The 11479-nt window shown below is 48.1% G+C and overlaps 1 protein-coding gene and 1 pseudogene across 4 annotated transcripts; one reads left to right on the top strand and one right to left on the bottom strand.

Annotated features, from left to right (window-relative positions):
* On the bottom strand, positions 1-2689 carry LOC102909585 (N-acetyltransferase family 8 member 2-like). Of its 3 annotated transcripts, none has more exons than XM_076567138.1 (4): positions 2503-2689; positions 2107-2229; positions 1849-1993; positions 1-1484 (listed from the first exon to the last, which is right to left on the bottom strand). In XM_076567138.1, the coding sequence occupies exon 4, from the start codon at positions 1408-1410 to the stop codon at positions 730-732; it is 681 nt and encodes a 226-aa protein (XP_076423253.1). In that variant the 5' UTR covers positions 1411-1484; positions 1849-1993; positions 2107-2229; positions 2503-2689; the 3' UTR covers positions 1-729. The 3 variants fall into 3 exon arrangements, with proteins under 3 accessions (XP_076423253.1, XP_042130454.1, XP_076423252.1); XM_042274520.2 differs by having other exon boundaries at positions 2091-2229; XM_076567137.1 differs by having other exon boundaries at positions 2091-2229; positions 2544-2684.
* A 1879-nt stretch (positions 2690-4568) lies between these two features.
* LOC121828202 (small ribosomal subunit protein eS7 pseudogene) lies at positions 4569-6966 on the top strand (annotated as a pseudogene). Its single transcript, XR_013049955.1, has 2 exons — positions 4569-4679; positions 4710-6966. The product of XR_013049955.1 is annotated as a small ribosomal subunit protein eS7 pseudogene (transcript).
* Positions 6967-11479: the final 4513 nt, after the last annotated feature.

Genomic DNA, 11479 nt, shown 5'->3' on the forward strand with positions numbered 1-11479 from the left:
TGTTTTTTTTTTTGTTTTTTTGCTCAAGACACTTCTTGATTCCATAGCCTCCTCCTGGATCCACAAGAATGCTCCATGCTTGGAGCATTTAGTTGTAATTTTCCACAAGACCGGGACCAAATAAGACCAGGTCACTACACCCAGGAGAGGTCATTCAAAATGTCTCTCACTGCACCAGAGGTCACCCCCCACCGCCACCCATCCCCCCTCCCCACCCGCCCCCACCCCCTGGCACAAAGGTGGCTTAGGAGTAAGTTAAATGCTTCACTGCTCCGGTTCTCACAGGGTCACCCTGACCCATGACTGTGCTGTGCCTCCACCAGAGGAGGCTCCGCTTCTATGCAAGTCTTACATTTTCCCATAAGTGACAAGTTTGGTGTCCCAGGAAAACCTTTGCTCCTTTCTGTGTTCATTTTGGCCTCTCTGCAAAGATCCTACATCTTGACTGGACTGCTGGAACATCTGCGACCACCTAGCTGCAACTAATAGACTCATACATGAAATGCGTGCCGTATCGGCTCAGGCTGGGTGCTGCGCTGTATTATCACAGCACTAGAAAGATCGAAGAGGGCAGAATGGGACCGGTTGCCAACACCCACACCTTACCACCAGCAAGGCTGGATTGGAAAGGAAGGAAAAATGAGCTCGTGTGCCGGGCAGCAGAAAACTACCAGGGTTTGCTTGTTCCTACAGCAGAGCGAACTGGAGCCTCAGAGAGAAAGAAAATGATCACATCCCTGGTTCCCAGGCAAAAGGGAGAAAGTAAGTGAAGCGAAAGATAGAGAGAGCCATTAGCCTCATGGTTATGCTGGCAAAGTACTCATCTGTCTTCTGGAAGCCCATGGCCTGGTAGAGAGCCAACGCGCTATACTGCACAATGCTAGTCTCAAGGACCACGTCACTGTAGCCCTGGTCCCGCGCAAACTGGAGGACAGTTCTGACCAGGGCTCTCGCTATCCCCTGTCCTCGATGCTGTGAGGACACAGACAGGCGAAAGAGCTGCAGCTGCTTCCTCCCTGATGGGGGATCCTTGACTGGCAGACAACCCACTATACCCACCACCTGGTCCCCAGACTCAGCCACCCAGAAGGAGCCACGTGCATTCAGGTAGGACTTGGTGATGTCAGCCAGGTCTGTATGAAAACATGTAGCCACATAATCTCTGCAAACAAGCCAGATAAGGAGCCACAGGCAAAGGAGCACGAGGAAGCTGCACACTGTGGCCAGGAGCCAGGAGCCGGACACCAGGGCTATGGTTACGAGCACCCCAAGTAAGGGCAGGAGGGTTTGGGGCAGTGTCAACATACGGCGGAAGATGGCAGGGACATGCTCCTCCATGCCCCTGGAGAACAATTCCAGGACCCTTTTGTGGTCCCTCTCCTGGTACTGGCGGATGTGATAAGGAGCCATGGGGAGACTTCTGGATCTCAAATATCAGTGATCACAAGGGACATCAAGACCTTCTTGCACAGCTTCCCTGAGCCCTGCAGGAAACAGAGGAAGTCATGTCAGTCTCCCAAGCCCCTCCTAGCCTCCCAGAAACCCGGAGATTCCATTCATGGGTGTGCCTCTGTCAACACCCAGGAGGAGGCAGGAAACTACTTCTGTGAGAAAGCATCAGGTCAGCATCATCTATGACACCCTCTCCCCGCGCGCCCCCCCTTTCCTCCCTTTTCTTGCCATGTGACCCTGGGACATGTCCCTTGACCTCTGCGAGCCTGTGCGTCTTCATCTGTAGATCATGGTAAAACAACACCCGGTTTCCAGGTTGCTTTGAAGATTTAATCCAGTAAGCTATGTGCAGACCCTTCCCTATCACACTCCGAATCCGATTTCAAGCTATCTGACCTTTGGTACTGAGCTGGCCCACTGTGGAAAGATAGGCTGTTTCGAGGTCTTTCTTTCCTTCTTCAGGGTCCAGACACTGAAAACTCCTGTATTCCTAGGCACACGTTTCAGCAAATCCTCTTTCCAGCAATTGGGAAGATTTAGTCTACACAAAAGCAAAGGGTCAAATCAGAAACACTCTGCCCCATGGGTCCTCAGGAAGGTTGTGGGACTCCAGACCCACAGAGACCCCCAAGTCTCACCTCTCTGCCCTCTCACCCGGTACCACAGATCTCAGAGTGTCCAGGATGGCCTCAGCTTCTGACAATATCCAGGACAGCCTACCAGAGCCTGATGAATCTCTAGGGAGCAGATCTGGCTTGGCACTTCATTGGCTGACTCCTGGACAGTCATAAACCAAAAGTCAAGAGCTGAAATGTGACAAGGGCCGGGCGATGGTGGCGGCGCATGTCTTCAATCCCAGTACTCAGGAGGCAGAGGCAGGAGGATCTCTGTGAGTTCCAGGCCAGTCTGGTCTCCAGAGCGAGTCCCAGGAAAGGCGCGAAGTTACACAGAGAAACCCTGTCTCGAAAAACAAACAAACAACTACAACAACAAAAAATGACACGGGAGGGAATCCTCATCTATTCATCTCCTGACCCCCACAGGATTCACCTGGAGAAGAAGCTGGCTCTGGCTGGCCCCAAGTTTCTCACCATGGCAGGAGGCCTCCCCTTTTCTGTCTGTCCCCTTCACAGCATCTTTCCACCCAGAACACTTCCACCTCTGGCCCCCAGCCTAGTCCTTGGCGCACAGCTGCTGGGAGAGGCTTGTGCTCATGGCAAGCTGGGTCTCTCTTCTCTCTGAGCCATGGCTGGTCCTAGTTCAATGGATCCTGACAGTCCAAACTGACTTCCTGCCTACCTCACCAGCATGCCCCCTCTCGGCCACCATGCTGTTGCATCTGCTTTGCTGGCTGTGTCCTTTTCAGCCCCTGCAGGACTTGTCTAGATAACAGGCCCCACACAGTGGGCAGCTCTGAGAGCTTGGCAGCTCTTCAGAAGCAAGGCGCCATACTCCTCGTGCAGATTAGCTGAGGAGGTACCTCCACAAGCCGGGCCAGAGCAACACAGAGGGGCATCCTTTTCATGCAAGCTACCCCTGTGAGATGGATGCCCTTGGCCCCAGGCCTAACGTACAGGTCGGTGAGGGCCCCTGCCGTCTCTTCTCATGGCTTCCTGAACAGGGTCACACTGCAAGCCAACGCTTTGTCTGCTGCAGCGCAGTTAGCTTGGGTGTATTGGGGGCAGGGCCAGTGGGCTCTCGGGAGGAAATCAGACGTAAGGTAGGGTGGAGCCTTACATCATAGGAGCCTTACCTACTCCTCAGGAGTCATGTGTGGCGAAGCTGGGGAGCCCTTGGGTATGGACCTGGGTGGCAGGGCCACAGACAGGGGTGATGGGTATGGCACAGGGTCATGTGGTAAGCTGGCACTTTTTTGTAGTGTTTAGCCTGGGCCTATGGCAAGCTCTAAGGAGAAAGATAGGAGGCAGCCTCGGTGGGGGTCTACACTGAAGAAGATTCTCAGAGGCATTTTGGACTTGAGGGACAGAGAGAAGCCTTTGGAACTTCCAACACTGCAATAAACACCAGAGGATGTGGGGGAGGGAGCTAGCGAAGTTTCCCAGGAGGACTTGGGGTCAAGACTCTGAGAGAGGTTAGTTAGCCTCTGCCAGCAGGAGAGAAGCTTCTCAGGCCAAAGGGAGAGCAACCGGGATTCCTGAGCAGGACTAAGGAACAGCTTGTGAAGAACATGGTCATCGCTTTTGGGGAAAGACACCTTACATGGATTCTGAGGGGCGAAGGGTAGGCTGTAGGGAGGGACGTGGAAGGGAGGGGAGAGAGAGGACACCAACTTCAAGTTTATGTAGCAGGAACCCTTACAAGGAGTGGATAACCAGTCTTTTAACTAGTGAGATGCATGAACTGTGGGTGTGTTTATGAGACTTGATCTCTATGTGGTCGGGTCTCTTGTGCTCCTGGAATTGAGTCCACGCTGCCTAATAAGGATGCAGGACCTGCAGAGCCAGGTCCTGGCCTCCCATCACCCATGTTCTTCCTTGGTGGCCACCTTTCTTTTCTTGTCTTGGTCTTGTGTCACTCACCGGCTGCCTTCGCAAAGCCCGGGGTTTTAGCTCCAGCGTCCTCTCCTGGAACACTCACTGCCCTCAGGAATGCCTGTCACTGTTGAGAGTGTTCACCTGTCCACAGGCCTCTAAGCACCCGGGGGCTCCTTCTACGTAAAACACCGCCCCCACCTCCCCACGGGGCTGCCTCCCTGCCTCCTCCCGAGAGTCCCCATCCGGCAGAGTCCAGGATGTTGTGGGAAAGGGCCGTGAGTCTTCCCTTGGTGGATATTTTTTCTTTTCATAGGAAGAACTTGCGGGTCTCTAATGAGAACCATGACAACGGCTAAGAACAAAAGCACCGCTCAGAACCTCATCTCAAAAGTTCCACCATTGCGGGAAGAGCACCTGTTTCTCTCCCTGTCGGCCACCTAGGCTCAGCCGTGAGGACAACTCCCCAGGAGGAAAGTGCTCTACCTGGGAGGGCACTGGAGGCTTCCGGAAGTGGCGGACTTGTTTCCGAGGGGGACGATCTTCCGGGAATTCGGCTCTCAGAGCCTGGCGCGAGCGAGTGCTCCTCCTCTCGTGGTGACCTTACCTTGTGTGATGGGGCACAGATCACGGATCCCCCAGCCCACGTTTGCTGCGATCCCTCCAAGCCGGGGCTGGGGAGCACATGCAAGGGGTGCGCGGGCTCCGCGGCGCCCCCTGGCGGCAGTGCCCGAGGTGAGGCGCCCCCTGGCGGCAGTGCCCGAGGTGAGGCGCCCCCTGGCGGCAGTGCCCGAGCTGAGGCGGGAGGAGGGAGCCCAGGAACTTGTGCCCAGAGCAGCCCCGGGAAGGCAGCCTGCAAGAGACACAGTGCGTCTACCGCTTTCTAGGGCTTCAGGCTTAGTAGCCACACAGACTTTGCCCTCAATCACATTTTTAATTAAAAAAAAAAAAAGCTTTAAAAGTGTATAATTCTGTGTATTACAATGGCTGTTGAGGCCATGTTTTGAAAATAGTCAGTAAGAATCATGAAAAAGCAGAACACCTGGATCAGTGTTACCCTCACACAGAACACACATTCATGTGTGTGAATGCGTCAGACTCTAACTCTTTCTACTATCTTTGGTAGATTGTTGACCTGTGTCAGATATTTGTGGCTACCAACAAAGGACTCTGTCACTGCAAACCGTGAAAATGAAGAGGAAAGCCCTACTGAAAATGTATTCAAACATTCAAAGGGAAAACTAGTGTCTGAAAACAGAGGAAGAACATGGCTAACGAAGAAGGCAGGTCTGATCAGATGTTTCAGACGTAGAAAACGTTGGTGCCTTGTCTTGTTTTGCTATCAGCCGTTTTGAAAACTATCTCAGGAGTCAACATTTCAACTCTGGTAATATTAAAGAGGGCTGGAACAAACGATACCGAACATCTCACATGGAAAGGTCATCGAGTTTCTCTAAAAAGCCTTCCTGAGATAAGTACCTAAGAAAACAAAACCGGTTCCGGCTGGGGAGGTGATGGAGCGGGCAAACTCTTGCTGTACAAGCATGAGCACTAGGGCTGGGATCCCCGGCATCCAATCACAGGCCGTGGGGAAGAGCCACCTGCCTGTAATCCCAGCATGTGGGAGGCAGAGTTCCAGATTCCAGAGCCAGAGGGCTAGCCTGTCTAGATGAATTGTGAGCTCTAGATTCAGCAAGAGACACCTTGCCTCAAAATCTAAAGTGGGAAGTGTTGGGAGAAAACACCTGCTGTCAACTCTGGCATCTGTGCACACACACCCCTCTACACATGCTTGCACATATGCTTATATGCACATACACTGCACACACAAACCCCAAAAGCTTTATACATCTGTGTTTTTGTAATAATATATGAGAATCAATGCTGTTGTTGTTTATTAATAGCCAACCAATTAATTAAAAGTGATTATTTTTGGACTCTTACTTATTTAGCATATAAAATAATCCAGCTTATTACATTTTCATATATGTTTATCACTGGATTTTGCTTGTATTCATTTCCTAATAATCTCTTCTCTATCTGGGGAAGTTTTAATAAATATTAATGCAGTTTTCAAAATTATGTGGAAAAATTTACCTGGGAGTATTTATAGATAAAAAAGAATCAGGAGTGCAGGTTTGTGTAAATATAACAAGAAGTGATTGATGCAAGCGTTCTGTACATTATTAAGCTTGGGTTGTGTAGTGATGGAGCATGAAACTCTCTTACTTTCTAAGAGAATGGAACTTTTGCTGTACCTCACGGCCAGAGTTAATAATATACCTTGAGGTCTCTTAAGACTGCCATTCTACTATGTACTCAAACTGTTGATTTAACCTTTCTTTAAGAGAACAATGTGTTTCTAAGCTAGCACTCTGAAAGGACAAGGCCATGTTCAGTAAGTGCCAAGACTGTGAAGCACCTGGCATCTCCCAGGCACAGCTTGAGCTGGAAATGAACTCAGATCTCAAGGTTCAGCTGTGGGAATTCAACATTACCATGGCCAAGGTTGATGAAGTTGGTGGGGGTCATAACTTTTGTGCCAGTTCCTTAGCTGAAATCTTCCCAGTAAACCTAAGTCGGGCTAGCTTGTGAATTGGAGAAAAGGATTAGAGAGAAACACATGGTCTTTATAGCTCAAAGGAGGGTTCTGCCCACGCCAGCTAGAAAAGTCATACAAAAAATAAGCAGATGCACCTAGAAGCCATGCCGACAGTAGTGCATAACACCATCCTCAAGCACTTGGTCCTCCCGAGTGGAATTGTGGGTAAGAGGATCTGTGTGGAACGGGACAGCAGCAGCTGGCTCCTGATGGTTCGTTTAGACACAACCCAGCAGAACAATGGAGCACGAGGTGGAAGCTCTCTCTGGTGCATTTAAGAAGCTCACAGGCAAGAAGTTAATTTTGAATTCCCAGAGTTTTGGTTGTTAAAAAAAAAAGACTGGATAAAGTGTCATTCATAGTTGAGAGAGAGAGAGAGAGAGAGAGAGAGAGAGAGAGAGAGAGAGAGAGAGAGAGAGAGAGAACAATGTAATACTCATCCTTACTGGCCTTGAATTTCCCATGTAATCAACTTGTACAGCCTAAGCTAATGTATAGCTGCAATCTTTGCTTTGGATTGTTTTTTTCAAGACGGGGTTTCTTTGTGTAGCTTTGGAGCCTGTCCTGGAACTCACTTTGTAGACCAGGCTGGCCTCGAATTCACAGAGCTCTGCCTGGCTCTGCCTCCCGAGTGCTGGGATTAAAGGTGTGCGCCACCACTGCCCAGCTGTATAGCTACGATCTTAAGTTATGTACCGTTCCATGCCCCAGACCCAGAAAATGCATATGTATCATTTGCTGAAAACAAATATGAAAGTTAAAAGCAGCATTGTAAAATTTACCATAAAGGTTGAAAGCAACATTTATGGGTATTGGTTGATAAACAATGATGTTTGTTATCTGGGTCAGCTGGGATCAGGTGGAGACAGTGACTTATTCTTTTGTAAGACTGTTAACGATTTCTGTGAGGCAGGGATTCTCAACCTGTGGGTTGTGACCATTGGAAAACACGTATTTCCGGTGGTCTTAGGAACTGAGAAACTGCTCAGTAGCAAAATTATAGTTATGAAGTAGCAACAAAATAAATTTATGGTTGAGGGTCCATAAGATCATCGGGAATATGTGGGAAGAGGCTTTCTTAAATGCCACATGTTGAGAACCGCTGCAGTGTAGAGGATTCCATTCCTTCCCCATGTGGCACTTTCGGTGCTGTTCAATACTTGTTGTTGTTGTTGTTTGTTTATTCGGAGCTGAGGACCGAACCCAGGGCCTTGTGCTTGCTAGGCAAGCACTCTACCACTGAGCTAAATCCCCAACCCCTGCTGTTCAATACTTTCAATACTTAGAGAGTTAAGTCCTTTGTGAGGGGCAGACACCCAGACACACAGAACTCAACACACATACACAGTCATCAGACACACACAGACAGAAGACACAGACAGGGACAGATTCACAAGAAAGCCTTCAGGCAGCATCAGCGGAAAGACAGAACAGAAGACGAGAGGAGCAGGAAGTAGAGAATTCAAATCCGGACTCCATCTTGGTTAAATGACTCCAGGGGAAGTGCTTTTTTATTTCTTCCCCTAATGTGACACCTATGCATTATCTGTAACTCTGAGTTAACCACTAACGTATATAATCCATGCAGGGCTGGAGAGATTCTTAGGAACACTGCTGCTCTTCCAGACAGTCTGGGTTTCACCCAGCACACACATGCTGGCTCATAACTATCCATCATTCCAGTTCTGGGAGATCCAATGTCCTCCTTTGCCTTCCGTGGGCACAGTAAGCACACCTGTGGTGTTCACACATAAATGCAGGCAAAACAACACTCATATACATAAAATTAAAACATTCGTCTTTAAAAATAAATAAATGAATATTAAACTTATCAAGTACTTGTAGAATGTGGTTTGAAGTTGGTATCTAAATGTATTTTAAAATGGAATCAAATACAGTTTTTGTTGTCTTGTTTTTGAGACAGAAATTGAGGTAGACAAGCTCACCTCCAACTCACCATATAGCCAGGATGACCTTGAGATCAGACCAAATTTGGTTTCTATGTTCAGAAAATTTAGTTTCTTACACTCATAACTGTACTACAATGGACATTTGGAATGAGTGATGAATTGCCACCTGCTCTAAATAGTTTTAAATTACATTTATCTGTCTATCTATCATTTATTTATTTTGTTGTATGTGTATTCTTGGGCATTTGTGCCCCAGAGCCCATGTGTAGACACGGACTACAACTTGCTAGACTCTGCTCTTTCCTTATACATGTGAGTTACAGGAAAGGTCATCAGGCTTGGCAGCAATCATTGCCTGCTGAGCCATCTCGCTGGTTCTGTTTTGAGTGTTTTGATCACTTGCAACTTTATACCATTAACCAAATTGTCAAATGATTTCACATATAAATGCTTACATAAAACAATTAGCACATAAATATATCAGCAAGCCATAAATTACCACTCCTCCTCACAGGTATACAAACTGTCATCACAGAGGACAGTACTGAGAAGTTATTTGATGACGTCATTTGTAGAATGTCAACAAAAGAGGTTTTGTGAAATCTCTGAAAAATCTCAGCATTAAAGAAAACATTGACTTTTTCCTTCCCTGGTTATAAACTTAATATATGTTCACTGTATAAAGGTTTGAAACAAAGATTAGTATAAAAAAAGACTACTCCCAGTCCTGCTTTTACTTCAAAGATTTGTATTGTTCTTTGTGTGTCTGTGAGTTGACGTCATGTGTGTGCAGATGCTGGCCGAGGCCAGATGAGGGCATCAGGTCTCCTGGAGGTGGAGATCCAGGCAGTTGTGAGCTCACCTGACAACTTCTAAGCTTTTGTAACTCCAGTGCCAAGAATGGGATGCCTTCTTCTCTCTGCGCCACCAGGCACACACACTTTCCACATACATACATACATACATACATACATACATACATACATACATACACACACAGAAACAAAAACACTCATCCACCTCAAGTAAAGCAAATCTTTCAAATAACCATTGAAGTGTGATGCTAGCACATGCTGACCAGTGAGGCCTCAGGACTCTGGCCCCTCACCCGCCTTTCCCAGGGCTCCCGGGCTCCATGCCTACACTTCGTGTGCACTGTTTCGTCTTCACTGTAGCTCCAGGGTACTAGAGGAAGGAAACAGATTTGCTCTTTCTTGACCTCAAAATAAATTTCAAACTAGGCATGGTGGAAGACATCCGTAATCCTAGTGCTCAGGAGCCTGAAACAAAGGAGAATTGAGAGATCGAGGCCAGCCTGGGCTATGTAGCAAGAGACTGTCTCAAAAAGGTTGTTGGGTTTTTTCCCCCCTCAAAAGCTACAGAATAGAGCAGAAACAAAAATATCTAATGGTGTGTCTTGTACCTTTCACACGAGTTCACCACCACATACTGCTCGCTGCCTGCTCTCTGGGGCTCTTCCATTTACCTGCCTGCATACACACCTGGTGCTTGGTCTTAAATAAGATGCTCATTTCATGGCACCTCTCTCCACATTGCCAGTAGTTGCTATGTCTCTTAGAATTATCCTTTTAAAAATGAAGTTGAGATTTTTTTTTTAAAGATAGCCCTGTCTTTCAGGACTCTATGCAATTGGTTTACTCAGAATTATCTCCTAATGCCAGTGAACAAATTAGCCTGCTCCACAGTACTCCTAATGCCTGTACATGGGGGAAGCTTCCCCACAAACCCTCTAATGCCAGAGCAGGGGCAAGGCTGCCCCCCAGCAAGCTTGTAAGCAATGCCAGTTAATAAACACGTCCTCCACTTTGGACTGCCACACTGCTGGTGCAGTTGATGTGTACATTTATTAATATGAGTGTTATAAAGATGATCTGTGAAGCATTTATTTCTCTCCTGGGGATGTGTTCAATCCTTGTGAGCCTCTGACCAAGAAAATGAATAAACTGTTGCTATTTCCCAGGAAGAAGTTAGCAGAAGCGCCCGTGTCTCTCAAGGGGTAGTTTTAGGCCCATTTAGGAGCAGTGTTCTCCACGTGAACCAGGTAAGGCCAGAGCCTGTGTTGGCTTTGCAAACACTGCCCATTTCTAGCTGGAATGTAGTGCTGGCGAAGGGGATGTAGGGGCTGGGGTATGGCTCCGTCAGAAAAGCGCTCGCCACACAGGCATCAGGACCAGAGTTGGATCCCCAGCAATCCTGGCTCTGAGGAGGCAGAGACAAGAGGATCCCTAGGACTCTCTGGCCAGCCAGTGTAGCCTAGTAGATGAGTCCCAGGTCCCAGTGAGAGACTCTGTCACCACAACAAGAGGGGAGATGGCTCCTGAGAAATGACATCTGACCTCTAACCTCTGTACCTCTATGGGTGTGTACCTACACTGGAACAGCAACATATATATATGTGGAGAGAGACAGAGACAGAGAGAGACAAACAGACAGAGATAGAGAGACAGAGACAGTGAGACAGAGAGAGAGAGAGAAGTGCTGTGGGATGGTCTGTATGTCAAATTGCTCTGATTGGTCAATAAATAAAACACTGATTGGCCAGTGGCCAGGCAGGAAGTATAAGTGACTAACAGAGAGGAGAATTGAGAGAACAGGAAGGCAGAGAGAGATACTGCCAGCTGCCGCCAGGACAAGCAACATGTGAAGATGCCGGTAATCCACGAGCCACGTGGCAAGGTATAGATTAATAGAAATGGGTTAATTTAAGATATAAGAACAGTTAGCAAGAAGCCTGCCACGGCCATACAGTTTGTAAGCAATGTAAGTCTGTGTTTACTTGGTTGGGTCTGAGCAGCTGTGGGACTGGCGGGTGAGAGAGATTTGTCCTGACTGTGGGCAAGGCAGGAAAACTCTAGCTACAGGGAAGAAAGACAGAAAAGACAGAGTTGTCCCATGGGTCACGTGTATTTGACCTTGGAAGAAAAGCCAGCAGGGGTAGCGTGGAGGAGGGGCTGTGTAAAGCAGGGGTCACTGTTGCTCCCAGGCTTGGGAAGGACAAGCAA

The sequence above is a fragment of the Peromyscus maniculatus genome, chromosome 3, assembly GCF_049852395.1.
Source record: "Peromyscus maniculatus bairdii isolate BWxNUB_F1_BW_parent chromosome 3, HU_Pman_BW_mat_3.1, whole genome shotgun sequence".
Taxonomy (NCBI): domain Eukaryota; kingdom Metazoa; phylum Chordata; class Mammalia; order Rodentia; family Cricetidae; genus Peromyscus; species Peromyscus maniculatus.

Coding starts and splice junctions, on each gene's coding strand:
- LOC102909585 (XM_076567138.1), bottom strand. CDS start 1,410: ATGGCTCCTTATCACATCCGCCAGTACCAGGAGAGGGACCACAAAAGG.